General features: G+C 38.4%; 1 protein-coding gene across 3 annotated transcripts in view; it reads left to right on the top strand.

Annotated features, from left to right (window-relative positions):
• Positions 1-15,037, top strand: part of ASAP1 (ArfGAP with SH3 domain, ankyrin repeat and PH domain 1) — a 366,160-nt gene that overhangs the window by 156,064 nt on the left and 195,059 nt on the right. For all 3 annotated transcript variants that reach the window (XM_064384600.1, XM_064384599.1, XM_064384601.1), the window contains one exon: positions 11,336-11,408. In XM_064384600.1, coding sequence (XP_064240670.1) covers positions 11,336-11,408 — 73 coding nt within the window. The remainder of the gene's footprint in view (positions 1-11,335; positions 11,409-15,037) is intronic.

Here is a 15,037-nt window from a genome sequence, read left to right as displayed (position 1 = left end):
TCTTGGCCAATCTACAGCCTCCAGAATAAAATCCAGTCTCCTTACCATGGCCCTTTCTTCCCTGTGTGATGGGTCCCAGCGTATCTCTTCATCCTTCTGTGGCTACTTGTTTTCAGGCATCTGATCTCTTTGATGCTTCTTAACACCAAGGGCCTCTTTTCTCAGAATGTTGACATGCACATGGTGGTTCTCTGTCTCCTCCACCTTGAAGAAGAAAATTTTCTTGTCTTCACCGGGTATCCCCACATCTAGAACAGACCTGATGCCTGGAGATACAGGTCTTTGTGGATGGAGGAGCCGTATCTGCCTGTTCATTCCCTCGGTCACATTCCTCTGTACAGACTAAATGCTTGAGCGACTTCTCAATGGGCCAGAGTTAGGATTCGAAATACCAAGTAGATGAACTATTCCTCTTTGATAAATAAGCTCCTGTTTTCTCTCAGATCATGTGGATAAGCCCACTAATTCTTTTCAAGGATTTTTCTACCAATCAGTCACTCTCAGTGGTGTTTTTCAGTAAGTCACTAGTATTTTAAAAGGCATCTGGAAGCTTTCACAAGCCTGTGCATCTCAACTTGGTGTTGTGGTTAGTTATTTAAATTAATCCTTATTTTCTGTATGCAGGTACACATGCCACCAATCAGGTTTAGTGAAAATGATGCCCATTGTCAAGACTCTAGTTCTCAGTTTGTGAAGTCCACAAAGGCTGTAGTTCCCAGAGTTCGCCTGAAGCTAAGTGGAAAGCCCCTCTGTGGTTTTAACTGTGCTGAGCAAAGTATTTAGCAGATAGACCTATGTGAAATGGCGATGGGCAGCTCAAGTTTGACTTGCTTGGGTAGCACAACCACAGTGAGCTGTATATTGACTCCTTTCTCCTTTGCTTTTTATCTCATCTACTTATTTGTTTGTTTGTTCGTTTTATCTCATCTACTCTTGAGCTGCTTTACATAGAGCATCCTGGAATGGGAAGGAAAAGGTCTTCGAAACTAATTTTCTAGTGTCCTGATTAATGAATCCTTCCTTGGTTGATTTTTTTTTTTAAGGATCCTCCATCTTTCGAACCCCACTGTGTCAGGTTGAAGGGTTTGAGAGCAACATGGTTACTAATATAGACCTTGGGATCAGGAAGACTGCTTTGGATTCTTGGCTCTCTTATTAGCTACATATCTAAGGGCCATTCTGATGTTCAGTTTTCTTATCTGTAAAGCATAGGTAATAGAAACCTTAAAAGTTATGTGATGATTATATAAGATGATACAAGATTAATGACAATGTCACATTGTCATTTTATCATCAATATTGGGGAGAAGAGAGGGAAGAAAGAGCTAAGAGCAGACTCTGAGGACCATTGGCAAAAGGAGGACAAGAAGCAAACACATGTCTGTTCCAGGTATTACATGAGAAAGGCATTAACAGTACCTTTAGTATCAGAGAGGGTGACTAACTTGATCAGGGTCACATTGTGTTTGTAGCCATGGCTTTATACCTCTCAACATGGTGGCTTGCTGCAAGAGTAGGCTCTGTTTCCTCCAAGAGACAAAAGTTGGACCTGTTAACAAATGGTAGTTGAGTTCTAGAGCATTGATGATCACTTAGAACTATGGGTACTTGTAGTAACTTAGTGCCAGATCAGATGGTGTGGGACCATCAAGGATTCTACTGATTAGGTACAGAGAAAAGCAAGACTTAGCTTAGCCCTAAGAGGTAGATTGAGATGTGTGGAACGGCTGTACTTCTCTAGGGTGACAAGTTTGACTTTAAGGGTTGTATTACTTTGTTTTCACAATGAAAAACTACCTGAGACTGGGTAATTTATAAAGAAAAGAAGTTTAATTGACTCACAGTTCCATATGGCTGGGGAAACCTCAGGAAACCTACAGCTATGGCAGAAGTTGAAGAGGAAGCACGCACCTTCTTCATGAGGCCACAGGAGAGAGAGAGAGAGAGACAGTGAAAGTTCCACACTTTTTAACCATCAGATCTTGTGAGAACTCACTCACTGTCATGAGAACAGAATGGGGGAAACCACCTCCATGATCCGGTCACCTCCCACCACGCCCCTCCCCTGACATGTGAGGATTACAGTTTGACTTGAGATTTGGGTGGAGACACAGAGCCAAATCATATCAAGGGTCCTGAAGGGGATGTATTTTCCTTTCTCTGTACACATTGCTGGATCCTGCCATTGGTACAAAAGGCAGAGTGGTTTAATGAAAAGATCATTGTTATGATATGAGGCCTGTACCTTCCCCTCACTTAACTACTTTCTCTTGGAGTCTGCTTTTCTCATTTGTGGGGTGGGAGGCGGTGGGGAGGGAGGGAGGTAGTCAAGCCCTTCACCACAGTGGCTTCCTTTTGCCAGTGTTAAATGTAGGACTTTGTAAGGCTTCCTTTACAACTCACAGTGACTACTTGAGAGGAGTGTGCTTCATTCAGGTCCTAAATTTTCATAAATGATCATAAAATGATTTCATAGTTGATACGTGATAGATGTGACTGACTTTTGAAAGGCAAGGTGAGGCTTGTGAACCTCCAGAAGTCCTAGGGCAATTCGAAAGTGAATATTTCTACATATGCTACCCAAACAAAAAATATATGTTGCAGTATTTACCTTAGTTAAAATGGTGCTTCCTTTAAGTGATTGGAATAAACACTAAGGCTTTAAAACAAATAGTACATGAGAAATAAACAGCAGCATTATTGAATTCCTGTTTTCTTTTGTACAGCTTTAGTTCTTGATGCTTTTAATATAGAATCAGATTCATTTGACTCATATTTATTGATCCCTACTCTGGGCCTAACTTAGGCCCTGCTCTCAAAATGTATACACACTTGACATATAATTTATGCCTATATAGGAAAGCAGACTTTTGCAAGCTACAGTTTTATGCAGTAGCTTTTCTTTGGCTCCTAGATAGCTTAGTGGTATTTTCTTGCATGGACTAGAACCTTAGAATTCTTTAGGAGGTATTGGCAGAAGGTGGTATGTTGAATTTTTGCCATGGATCTGAACTGCGAAGTAACTTGTCAGGTGGGGCCCAAGCCCTTCAAAGTTTAGGAACTATAGGTCTTTGCTGTTCTTGAGTCAAATTCCAGCTGAGAACCATGTAACCATTAAGCTGTAGGTATTGGAGAGGACATTAAATGTTTCTGATAGAAATCTTTATAAACAGGAGAATCTTAAGGACACTTTTTATACTCTAAAACAGCACAGATAAACAGCTTAAAACCTTCATTTGCTGATAACATATAAACTTTCCATTTTTTGGCTGTGTTATGCAAATCAAATTTTATTTTAGGTTGGTCATTTCCCCTTCATGGCAGCCTCATTCAACTCATATTAATCTTGAAACTAACAAATGATAACATCTTTACCTCTTCTTTTCATATAAGCTGCTACTGCCAGGTCCCTCTTCCTCTGTTGTCAAGTATTTGGCGCTACTGCTTCCTGGTTGAACCCCACTAACTGTGGGTGTCTTATAGCCACACAGGATGATTCTTAGCACTCCACACCTCAACTCCTCAAACTGCTGTAATTGGGACTATACTTTGAGTTCCTGTTTCTGTTCTGCTTCTCTCTGCCTCAACTTATCTTTCCTGTCTGCACCCTTACTCCCATTCCTTCCTGACTTGTTCCAAGAGGAGTGTCAGGTAGAATGCCGTGGCTGTCGTCTCCTCCAGGATCGTAGGCATTGAAGATGGAGATGACCTAGGGCAGCGCCTGGCCCACAGGTGACATTCTTAGTTAGCTCCCTTCTTCTCTCCTTAATTCCTTTCCAAATTTCTTTTTGTTATCCCTGGAACCCCATGAAACTTACTTTGTTCTTCCATACAGGTGTGCCATACAGACAGGATATGTTTCAGTCACTTCTCTGTCTTCATAGCCTAGTTCCTAGCCACTGCTTAGTAAATGTTTGCTGGGTGGGTGAATGCATAGAAAGATAATTCTAGTGAGGGGAAATGATGAGAAGTATTTTCAGACTAGTTGGTTTTTAATTTCATTTGTGGCCACTGCACTTACTCTTTCAAATGAGGAGACAAATCTGCTTTGGCAGCGTTCATCGTACCCACATGGTCATTTTGGATTCTTCCACAGTCTCCAGGAATGGACATTCTTGTTTTAGTTTCAAGTAGTCAGAAGATTCTGGGACCATCAATATACTAGTATAGGAGGGGGCAAGGCAACAGGGAGTGCATATCCACATAGTACTCAGGCCAGTTTAACTGCGGCCACCGACAGGTCCTCAGATGTCAGAAACAGACTTAAGAGAGGTATTCTTTCTTTCACCATTCATTCTATCTTTCATTCTTTCACCATTCATGCTTTCTTTCATTCTTTCACCTTCCATTTGTTCGCTTGTTCATTCAGTCAGCTTCCACTGACTGCTCTAGTAAGCCTAATACCATGCTGCCTGTTGGGGCCTTTTAGTTTAGATATGAAGGTTACAACAGGGTGATCTGCACACCCTTGATTCAGCCCTCCAGACAGATCAGTGACTAACACAAGTTTTTAAAATGAATTTAATAGATCAACACTTGTGAAAAGAAGGGAAAATTAAAAAATTAATAGATATTTACTGAGCATCTTTTATTGTTTCCAGTGCTGGTGACATTGCCACAAACAGCATAGTACTACCTTCTTTGAGAGATTACATTCTATTGGGACAGACGGATTGTAAACGTAGGAGCATATCAATAAGATCATTTCAGAGAGTGTTAGTGCTTCTTAGGAAGTAAGAGAGGGTAAGGAATGCAGAGTGACGGTGAGTTGGGTGGTCAGAATGTCCTTTTGAGACGACATTTGAGCAGAATGCCAGAAAAAAACAAAAAATGAAGGTACAGGCCAGGCTTGTTTAGATTTAGGCAAAGAGAGTTTTAAGAAAAAGATTTTAGGAGAGAGGTCAGCAATTGTAAAAGCTCTAAAGCAGGACTAGTGCACTGGGGTTAGAAAAACTATAGGTGTGGCTGGAACTTAATGAGTAGTGGAGGATGTGGGAACGGAGGGGAGAGAGCAGAGGGCTGGGTCACATAGGGCCTTGCAGGTAGTAGCGAGGACTTCGTTTTATTGGAAGAACAGTGAATTCATTCATCTTTCCTTTCTTCCTCCAGAGAGAAAGAAAGAGGGTGCGAGTGAGCGCTGTGTGTGTGTGTGTGTGTGTGTGTGTGTGTGTGTTCCTTCATGTCAGTGAATCCTTACAAAGCATCTTCTATGTGAAGAAATAAACATGACTATTATCCTGGTATTACAAAACTTTTAGTTGACGGAGTGGAGGGAGAGACACGGGTACCTAAACACCTAAAACATAAGATATAGAGTGAAAAGATGTGAGAAGTGTGGATAAAGCAAGCCCCAGGCTAACAATAATAAATATTTAATGAATAACTTACTTTATCAATCCTATCAGAAGCCTTACTAGGCTTCATATTTCTTTTAGCAGTGGGTTTTGCTGCTGCTGTTTTGCTGTGGCAAGTAGAAGTGAGGAGGCCTGCAGCTGGTTAAGGAGAGGTAGATGCACAATTTGGTTTTCACACTTAGGCTGGTGCCTGTTGAAGCGTCTGGCACACTGAGTGGATGAGTAAGTGCATAAATGATGTAAAAATCCAAGTTTGATAATCAGCAGAAAAAATACAGTTGTCTCTCAGTATCTCAGAGAGATTGGTTCCAGGACCCCCACAGATACCAAAATCTATGCGCACACAAGTTCCCTTTGTGGAACCTGCAGTTATGGAAGGCTGACTGCACACATTTGCATGGTTTGCCTGTACCTCTCCCCTTTTTTGAGGAGGACCTTTATCCACAACTCTACTCATGATCACATGGGACAATGTGGAATGAATGCATAGAAAGAGCTTATGCCTTCACATTATGATTATTCATGTATATGTTCTATATATGGAGGCTTACAATGGATAAATAATCTGCTGATTTGGCTGTGAGCCTGCATGAGAACTTATGTCACTTTTTCATCCTCTTATGCAAGTGTTAAGTAGACATCCCTAAACCCAGCAGTCCTGCCTCCTTCCATCAAGGTAACATGATTGCCCAACAAGCTCAAGGCTGAAGTAATCAGAATCTAAACCAAAATTAGGCCAAAGTAGCATTCCCTTGCTTCTTCATTAAAGGAATAACACATATAAGTACATTTGCCTTGTGGCGATTATGGGACAAATGCATCTATTAAAAAGTATTTTTGAAATGACCTCTCTGAATGTACTATAAAGCAATAAAATGGAAGCACTTTTTTTTTTTTCAAGGGAGTAAAAAAAAAATTTTTTTTTAAGAAAATCACTTTGGTGTAGGAGTATTTGTTTCAAAGATGTTTTGCTGTCGCTGCTCTAAGTGTTTCACTCGGTACCGCTTTCAGAGGTGAGGGTAATGACTGCTAGTCATTTTTGAGCAACTGCCTCATTCAAGGCTTTGTGATAGCCACTTCTAGGTACATTAACATATTGAATGCTCAGAGCCCTCCTGGGTGGTAGGTATAATTCCCTGCTACCTTGGCATATCTCTGGGAAGTTCTATGCTAGAATTTTATTCTTATGTACTATTTCCTGCCTCTGTAAACATATTTATAAAATTTAGCTCCAAAGAGTTATAGTTATTATCTAAAATCAAATATACCCAAAATAAGAGCAATTTTCCTACTTGAGTATATAGAAAGTGCTATAGGTTTAGAAAGTAATTCTAAAATAGAAAATCATAATGAATAATGGCAACAGTATTGCCATTACTCAGTTAACATAAATGTATTTCAATAAAATATTTTTAAAGAAATTTCACAGAATAACTATTTTAAGGCAATGTTTTGTTAAGACATTATTCTCATCACTGGATAGTCATAACTCTTCTACATATATGGCTATAGATATAAGATGTATACCTTTAAACTTTGGTTGTTCAAAATCATTAGGGAAAGAATTACAGAGGACCATGTTTTCTGAATCTAGATGAATCTAGAACTATTTTATCAACCATTTTCAAAGCAAGTCTTATGTTGCCTACTTTTCTGTTTTGTAGAGATGATTATACTGGTGAGTTTATGTATTCAGTCATTTGTTGCTTCATTTCATAAGCATTTTTGAGCATCTACTGTCTGCTAGACACTGGGAATAGGAACTCAGCTGTGAACAGGTTATACGAAGCCCCTACTTTCATAGAATTTTCATTCTTCTGGTAGAGAGAGAAATACCATAAAAGCAAATAAATCATGACCAGGATCATTTCAGGGTATGGTAACACTATGGAAAAATTGGCATGATATGCATTTGACAGTAACCCTTGGGTGGGACAAAGGTGTACACTGCTGTAGGGTGTCCTTAGAAGGCTTTTGCTGGGAAAGGACTTTAATCTGAGGCCTATGTAAGAAGAAAGAACCAGTCATCTAGAGAGCTTGGGGGAAGAGTTCTAGGCAGAGCAATCAACTAGTTCAAATGCCCTGAGCTGGAAGCAGGCATGATCAGATTCATACAGGTCTCTGAGAACATCTGCTCTTACACTCCACTGTGACTGAGGGATACTACTTGGCCTAGAGGGGTACCCGTCATGTCCTCAAAGTCTCAAGGACTTTTCCATCCTTATGGTTCAGTTTGTATAATTTTTCTACATCCTTTTGGCTGTCAGCTCTCACTCAGTGCTTCCATCAGTATGGCTTCCCAGCAGCCTCTCTCTAATTTGCAGCAGCCTGCAAATCTTCCCTGTGCCTAGATTCAAATGACAAGACTTGCTAGGACTATGTGTGAAATAAAAGTAAAAAGTCTTCATATCAAGGTTGGTAGTACTCTTCTCAATTAACATTCCTGATCTTTAGTTAGTTAATGTTAAAGAGAACGTAATGATGCAATCTCTCACAACTTTACCCTCTCCTGTATTCATTTATTTGTTAATTCATTCTCCCCCGCCCCCACCTCACCCTTTTGAGTTGTTCAGCTGTGGCTGCATACCTAGAAATGCCCGCACACATTTTATCATACTTTTAATGATTTGGGAAAGATAATCTTATAGCCTATATTATCTACCATTTTTCTCTTAGCCTTATTTAATTTTACATATATGACATTTTAAAGGATGTCACTGCATTGTTGTTTAGCATTTATGGGAATGAAACTTCGTAGCACACTTAGACATGTGTGTTACTGCTAGAGGGTGCCTTGTTTGATTGAAAGACAGTATCCCCTGGCTCTCTAAAATATGAAGCTCTTAAAAGTGCATTTTATTTAGCTTCTTTTTGCCAGTGGCCAAACACTAGAGCTTAAAAAAAAGAAGTGTCACCTAGACTTAACTGACTATAGCTGTCAAATGGGGACGCTTTTAATAACCTTTAAAAGTAAGTAGGTGAACTTTACACCCTACCAGTTCATAGGCAAGTTGGTAAACATTCAACAGAAGTTCTGAGACTGTACCTGCTCCCCACAACGAAAGGAATTAGGTAGATGGTCTCCAAAAATGTTACGGCTGAAATCTTCCATATTCGTTTGCTCATTCAGAGTTAACTCTAAAGCCCATTTATTAACTTCTGTTAGACCACAGCCATCCCTTTTTAGTTATTATTTCCCCAAAGATAACTGATAAGTTATTTTCCTCCAGAAGCAGATCTTTGTTTCTTTCTCAAAAATAATTTAGAAATGTTAAGATCCAGGGGAAACTTGGACTTGCCTTCCACAACAGATTAGGTGGCATGTTTGAAAAAGCATGGCTCTTTTCTTACTTAGTATGTGACATTTGGCAAGCTAGCTAATTTCTCTAAGGCCCAAGGTTTTTCATCAGGGAAAAAGAGCAATCATAAGTATAGAAAACAAAATGACTATTTTTAGGATTTTTTTAAAAAGGTCATCACAAAAATAGTTTATCTGAGAATAAACCCATTGGATTCCGTCTTTTAAGTAAATGCTTATTTGCATCATTTTCTTTCCCTCCTAATCTTAGCAATTTAAGTCTCTTGTAGTTTTTTTAAACTCAGGTTTATCTCAAAACTGATATATAGTCACTACCTCCCCATATGATGAGACTGTTTTTAGTTTCGGCTTATCATGGATATCATTAGAATCCAGAATTAGGTAGTGGTTAGAAGGTAAGACCCTGTTGTCAAAGACCTGGGTTCAAATTCCAGCTCAGCTACCCTGGACAAGTTAACCTTTCTAAGCCAAGCCTCTGTTTCCTCATCTATAAAATGGATATAATAGTAATATTTATTTCACAGGACTTTTGTGAGAATTAAGTGAGATAATCTATGTAAACCTCTTAGCATGCTTTCTGGTTTATGCCAAGCATTTGTTAAATGTTAGTTCTTCCCTCTGGTTTTTCCTTTGTCAAAGCTCTTTACAATACAGTTATTTAAATTTTTATAAAAAGATGTGAGTGTATTTAAAGAAAAATATTGAACAGAAATACAGGTGGGCAATGATTGTCACAAAATTAGAATGTAGGTGATGGATACGGTGGAAATAGTGTTAAACTTGCAGCCTGGAAACCTTGTTTTTTGTCTCAGCATCCCAGTAAAGAAAGTATATGCTTTGGGGTTTGGTATGTATAAGTGTGGAATGTGATATTAGCATTTTCTGACTCTGTGACCTTGGAAAAGCCTTTCTCTCCTTCCCTTTCTATGAATATTTATTGAAGGTCTGCTACATTTCCTTATCTGAAAAATGAAGATGATACTTAACAGGGTTTTTGTAAAGATGCAATGCAAAGAGATAAAATATTTGAAAGCATATATATCTTATATAATTGGTTATGTTTTATAAATATAATCAACTTTTTAACCCAATGTGTAGTAAGTGCTCAGTAAATGTTAGTTCTAGTGTTATTTAGGACTTATGGTTACAAGTGACAGAATTCTAAGCTCAAGTGGCTTGGGACAGAAGGAATTAGTTGTCTCATGTACTCAGACTGTAGGAAAGTTAACAGTGACATATGCCTTGGGGACAGCTAGAAGCAAAAACTCGGATGCCAGAGGACTGTCTTTACCTCTTTTCTTTGTTACTGTGTCTCTGTTAATGTCACTCTGTCTGGCCAGATTCTTCCTTACATCTAGAAATGTTCTCTTTAACATTAACTAACTAAGCCTATGTGACCAGAAAAGGACTGAGCACTGTGGTCATTGTTTCAAGCCCAGAAATCCTAGGGATGACATTGAGCCCAGTATGAGTCGGGTACTCACCTGGCCAGCCATTGGTGTCTAGAGCACAAGAGGTGAAGGAAAATGGTAGGAAAGACCATTTTCCAGAAGGGGAATGGTGGGTACCTGCTGCCATTGTGTTCACCCCTTTTGGCATCTTCAGGGAAGTACTTAGCCTCTGTGGACTTCAGTTTTCTGGTCTGAAGTTCCGAGGTTAGATGACTTAATGTATGCAAGTGTACATTTAATGTTTTAAATTTTTATTTATTCAGCTTATTACTGTTATTGCTCATGCCCTCCAAATCTTGACATATCATCTGGGAATTCCTAGCCTGACCGCAGACTCTTGAAGTAGCAGAAAAGGGCCTAAAATTATTTTAGGAAGTTAGTTCAGTGTGCCAAGTGTATTGACTATGCCCCCTTTTAAACTTGTAGTTGGAGTGTAATACACGTACAGAAAGGAGTACATATCCTAAGTGCACAGTTTGCTGAATTTTAACAAACTAAACACAATTGTATATCTTGTACCTAGATTAAGAGTCAACAGCAGACCCCTAGAAGACCCTGCTTGTACCACAAGTAGATTAATGTGTTGATTCATCATCTAAGAAGTCATTTAATAGCATTGCCAGAATCATGATGGCATTTTCCAAACTTTTTTAAATTAAAAGATTGCTAAAATTCAACTGCCATAAGTCATAGCTAATTTTTTTTTTTTAACACTAAAATTCCAAAACTTAAAAGCACTGTGAAAAGCTCTTCAGGTCATTCCTACTCATTATACCTCTTGAAATGTTTTTCTGGCTAAAATTACCATTAGGTGCTAAAGTGTGTCCTGTTGCTGGGGTATTGTGCCATTCACGTCTATGCGTGCCTTTTCTCCTTACCAGATTGTAAACGCATGAGAGAATACAAGCCTTAAGATTTCTTAGGTGTCTTGTATTTTCTTTCTTGTGCATAGCTTAGCATGATAATTGACTGACTAAAATGCTATCCATTTCACACAGAGCTTTGTGAAATGACTGTACTTCTCCTGAAAAAATAACTACTCAAATCTCAGGGACTTCAAGTCTGAAATGTTTCATTGTTAATAAATATGTCAGTTTGCTATTGTTTTGATACTCAGGAAAACAAATGCAATTACAAATGAAGTTTTCTTTTTTCTCTTTTTTTAATTTACCAAATCTTCTAACATCTTTTCCTCCTTTTTTCTCTTTTAGGCTCTAGACCAAGATAGAACAGCCCTTCAGAAAGTGAAGAAGTCTGTGAAAGCAATATATAATTCTGGTCAAGGTAAGCACTTACTAAAAAGTGGATGACATGAATAATGTCTACAGAGTTTTCTTAGTTATTTAAAAGATGTTAAGTTTATAGGAAACGTGACACAAATCTAAAAATAAGTAGGTAAAAGAAATGTCTCTTTTTCTCTTAACTTTGACTATCAGCCTAAACCTATTATTAGTCTTTCCAAAACAGAAAGAAGAAAAAACATTAGTCGCAGTGGATTTTATTATACTCTTAAGTGCTTAATAGAGTTATGAGTAATTTTGTCACAAGTGACATGAGATGTATAAAATCTCTATGTAAATTTGGTCAACCTGTAACCCAGTGGCCTCAGTTAAACACATCAGAATCTTTTCCCCTCCTTAGTGTTACATGTACACATTTGAAAATCAGTATTGGTGATGGTTGTGGAAAAAGTTAGAGAGGAGAGGACAAAGTTAAATTCAGACCTCAACAGACTTGCCAGCTGTCATCTTTTCTTTTGTTGGTAGGTGTGCCAGGTAACCTGTGTAACTAAATGTTTTAACTTTGTCTAGTGACTTTATCAACTTGGAGGCAAAAGTATGTCATTGGTGCATAAGAGGAAATAAATTTAAAAACAAAAAGCAAAAAGCAATGAGTAACCACAAAAATTGGTAGGCTCCAGCACTGTAGAGGAGAGGCTTGGAAACAAAATGGATTTCAGTCTCTCACTCACATCTTTTGTTATTATTGCAGTACCAGCTCACCTACCAATATGTTACTGATCTAAGAAATCAGTGGTCTGTAACTTAACAGAAAACCTGGGAGGGAAGACAGGAGGCTATAATAGAAAGAGCATAGGCCGTGAAGTTGGACAGATGTGGGTTTTCATTCTTGCTAATCACTTATTAGCAAGGTGACCTTGAGCTGATTGTTTCACCAACTCCATTTTTCTTCTGTAAAATGGGGATGGTGGTATTCAAAAAGTTGTTGAAGGGATTTAATGAGCTCATATCTGTAAAGGGTCTGCCAGGTCATGGGAGTTCAGTAAATACATATTCCTCTTAATGTTATCATCATGAAATTATCGAGCTGAATGAAACATGAACAAGGCAAAACCCTCAGGTACTTTATGGCCCTTCTGTCTCATCAGAGCTGGGAATCACTAGCCAAATAAAAACTGGAAACCTAATACTCTCTTGTTTTTTAACCGCCCCAGGCCTGAGACATTCTGTAATATTAATTGTTAACACATTTTGCACCATGGTGCCTTCATTTTGCTCCCTAATTTCTTTATATCCAATAAAACACTAACTTCTCATTAAGGTAGATAACTAATAGTCATGTAGTTGTGACCAAATGTCGTTTTAGGTCTTGGCTTAAGTTATATACCTGATTTGTTACTTCTGCCTTTCGCTTTTATTTCACTGAACTCCCACACTTGTGTTAGGCTCTTATATTTGATATTAGCTCTTGAGGGAATCAAGTGGAATAAATAACTAGGAGATGCCACAAAGCGGGCTTCTGAGGTGCTGATATTGTTGTTTCTTGATATTAGTGGTGGTTACATGGTTAAGTTTACTTTTTGATAATACATCAGATGCTGAACTTAGGATTTATGTACTTTTCTGTACGTATGTATAGTATGTACCAATAAAAATTTATTTAAAGTGTTATATACAAGGAGGTTCACTGAAGCCTTGATTGTGATTTGGACGAGCAGGAAAAAAAGGGATTTATTAAATAAACAATAGTATACATATAATAGAATACTACATACCCTTTTAAAAAAGAGAAACTCAAGTAGTCTAGGTCTGAGTTTGAATCCTAGCTCTGTCATACTTGTTCAAATGTATTATTTAACTTCCAGGAGTCTTACACTTCCTCACGGTAAAGGCAAATGTGCTGGGGATTGTACGGACAAAATGAGAGACCATCTAAGACCCCTAATGCATTGCCTACCACATAGTAGGTGCTTAACAAATTGTAGATGAGGGGAAAGGACAGCTAGATGAATATTTGTGTGCCTTCTCTCTATTTCAATTCAGTGATTCCACATATAATACTTGACCAGCCTTATTTTTTAAAGAGCTTAACGAACCATTATTTGTCTCAGGAAGAATGGTCAGTTCTCTGTAATGTGATGATGGTTTGTGTTTGAGGCTCTTAGCTTGTGAGCTGCAAAAGGGAGACCCTTGCTTTACAGCTGTGAGGCACTGCTGTATTTACTATGCTGAGAACTCCCTCCATGTGACTCTTTTCCAAATGTTCTCCCTCAAAATGTGTTTCATCCCTTGGCCACATCACTCAGCAGCTCACACAAAGGCTCCTCTACTGGGGGATATGCTTCTTCCTGTTCTTTAAAGGATTTCCTTGGTCACAGCTGCCCTTGGTATGACAGAAGGGAGAAGTTGTTCCTGTATGGATGTAAAGAGGAGACAGTTTCAAGGGCTGTATGCAGAATTTGGGTGCAGCCCCCTTCAGTAGATTGTACCCTCTTTGTGGATGGGGGTGGCACAGTTAACTGAACATTGAATCTCTCCAATCTAGACTAGATTGTGTACCCTCCTCCTAGGTCTGTACTATTAGAGTAGCCTCTGATGACATATGGTTTTAAATTTTAAATTAATTAAAATAAAATTTGTAATTCAGTTCCTCAGTTTTAGCTACATTTCAAGAGCTTACCAGCCATATATGACTAGTGGGTGCCATATTGGATAGTGCAGAAATAGAAACTTCTCCATCATCACAGGAAGTCCTTTTGGACAGTGATACTATAAGAGAACGTGTTTCCTGTTGTATTGCAAATACTAACCATCTCTCTTGGAGGAGACTAATGATTCTTACCTTTGTTGATTAGGATCACCTGAAGAACTCTTAAAAACAGGAATCCCTGAGACTCTTACCCTAGAATTATTCCAACGTAGAACCCAGGTATTGGGATTAAAAAAATATTATTCCCCAGCTGATACTAACTTGCAGCTAGAATTAAGAACTGTTGCACTGGCCTATGAGCTTTTTGATAAGACTAGTACTATGTTTTTCATCTTTGTAGTTTATGCATTTGTCAAAGTAATTTATTAGTTTGTTCAAAGAGATATTTATTGAGCACCTATTATATTCTCCTGTTCTGGATGTTAGGTGTTTGGCACATCAAATTCTCTGCCTTTATGAATTTTACAATCCAGTGGGGAAGAGATTAACAATCATCAAACTGGAAAGTATTTATAACTAGAAACTAGGAAGTGCTATAAAAGGGTGAAATAGGAAGAAGGATCTGAGGTAGTGTGAGGAAGGTGCTAAGGGAGTACCACTAGGAGAAAATGATATTCATTGTGTATTTATGCTATAGTAGACTAAGACAAACAAGCTGATAAGATAGGTACCGTTGTCCTCATTTTATAGATTATGAAACTGAAACTTAGAGAACCAGAATAACTTGTTCAAGGTACCATAACTAGCAAATAATGGAAAGAGAGCCCAGCTGACCCCCAGCTTTTACTCTTTTACAGCTACTCTATATTTGTCTTCTACCTAACATATAGCAGGGCTCAACAAGGGTTGAATGAATCACTGCATGTTGACTGGATAGGTTACTACCTAGGAAGCTCTCTGAGATCAGCTATTAATATTCACTAATCATGAGTATTCATGAATGGATCCATCAAATGGAAACT

The sequence above is a fragment of the Aotus nancymaae genome, unplaced genomic scaffold (genome assembly GCF_030222135.1).
Source record: "Aotus nancymaae isolate 86718 unplaced genomic scaffold, 86718_ANA_hifiasm-v0.15.2.pri h1tg000036l, whole genome shotgun sequence".
In the NCBI taxonomy this organism is placed as follows: domain Eukaryota; kingdom Metazoa; phylum Chordata; class Mammalia; order Primates; family Aotidae; genus Aotus; species Aotus nancymaae.
Note: the sequence above shows the minus strand (reverse complement) of the source record. Positions and strands in the feature narration are given on the sequence as shown.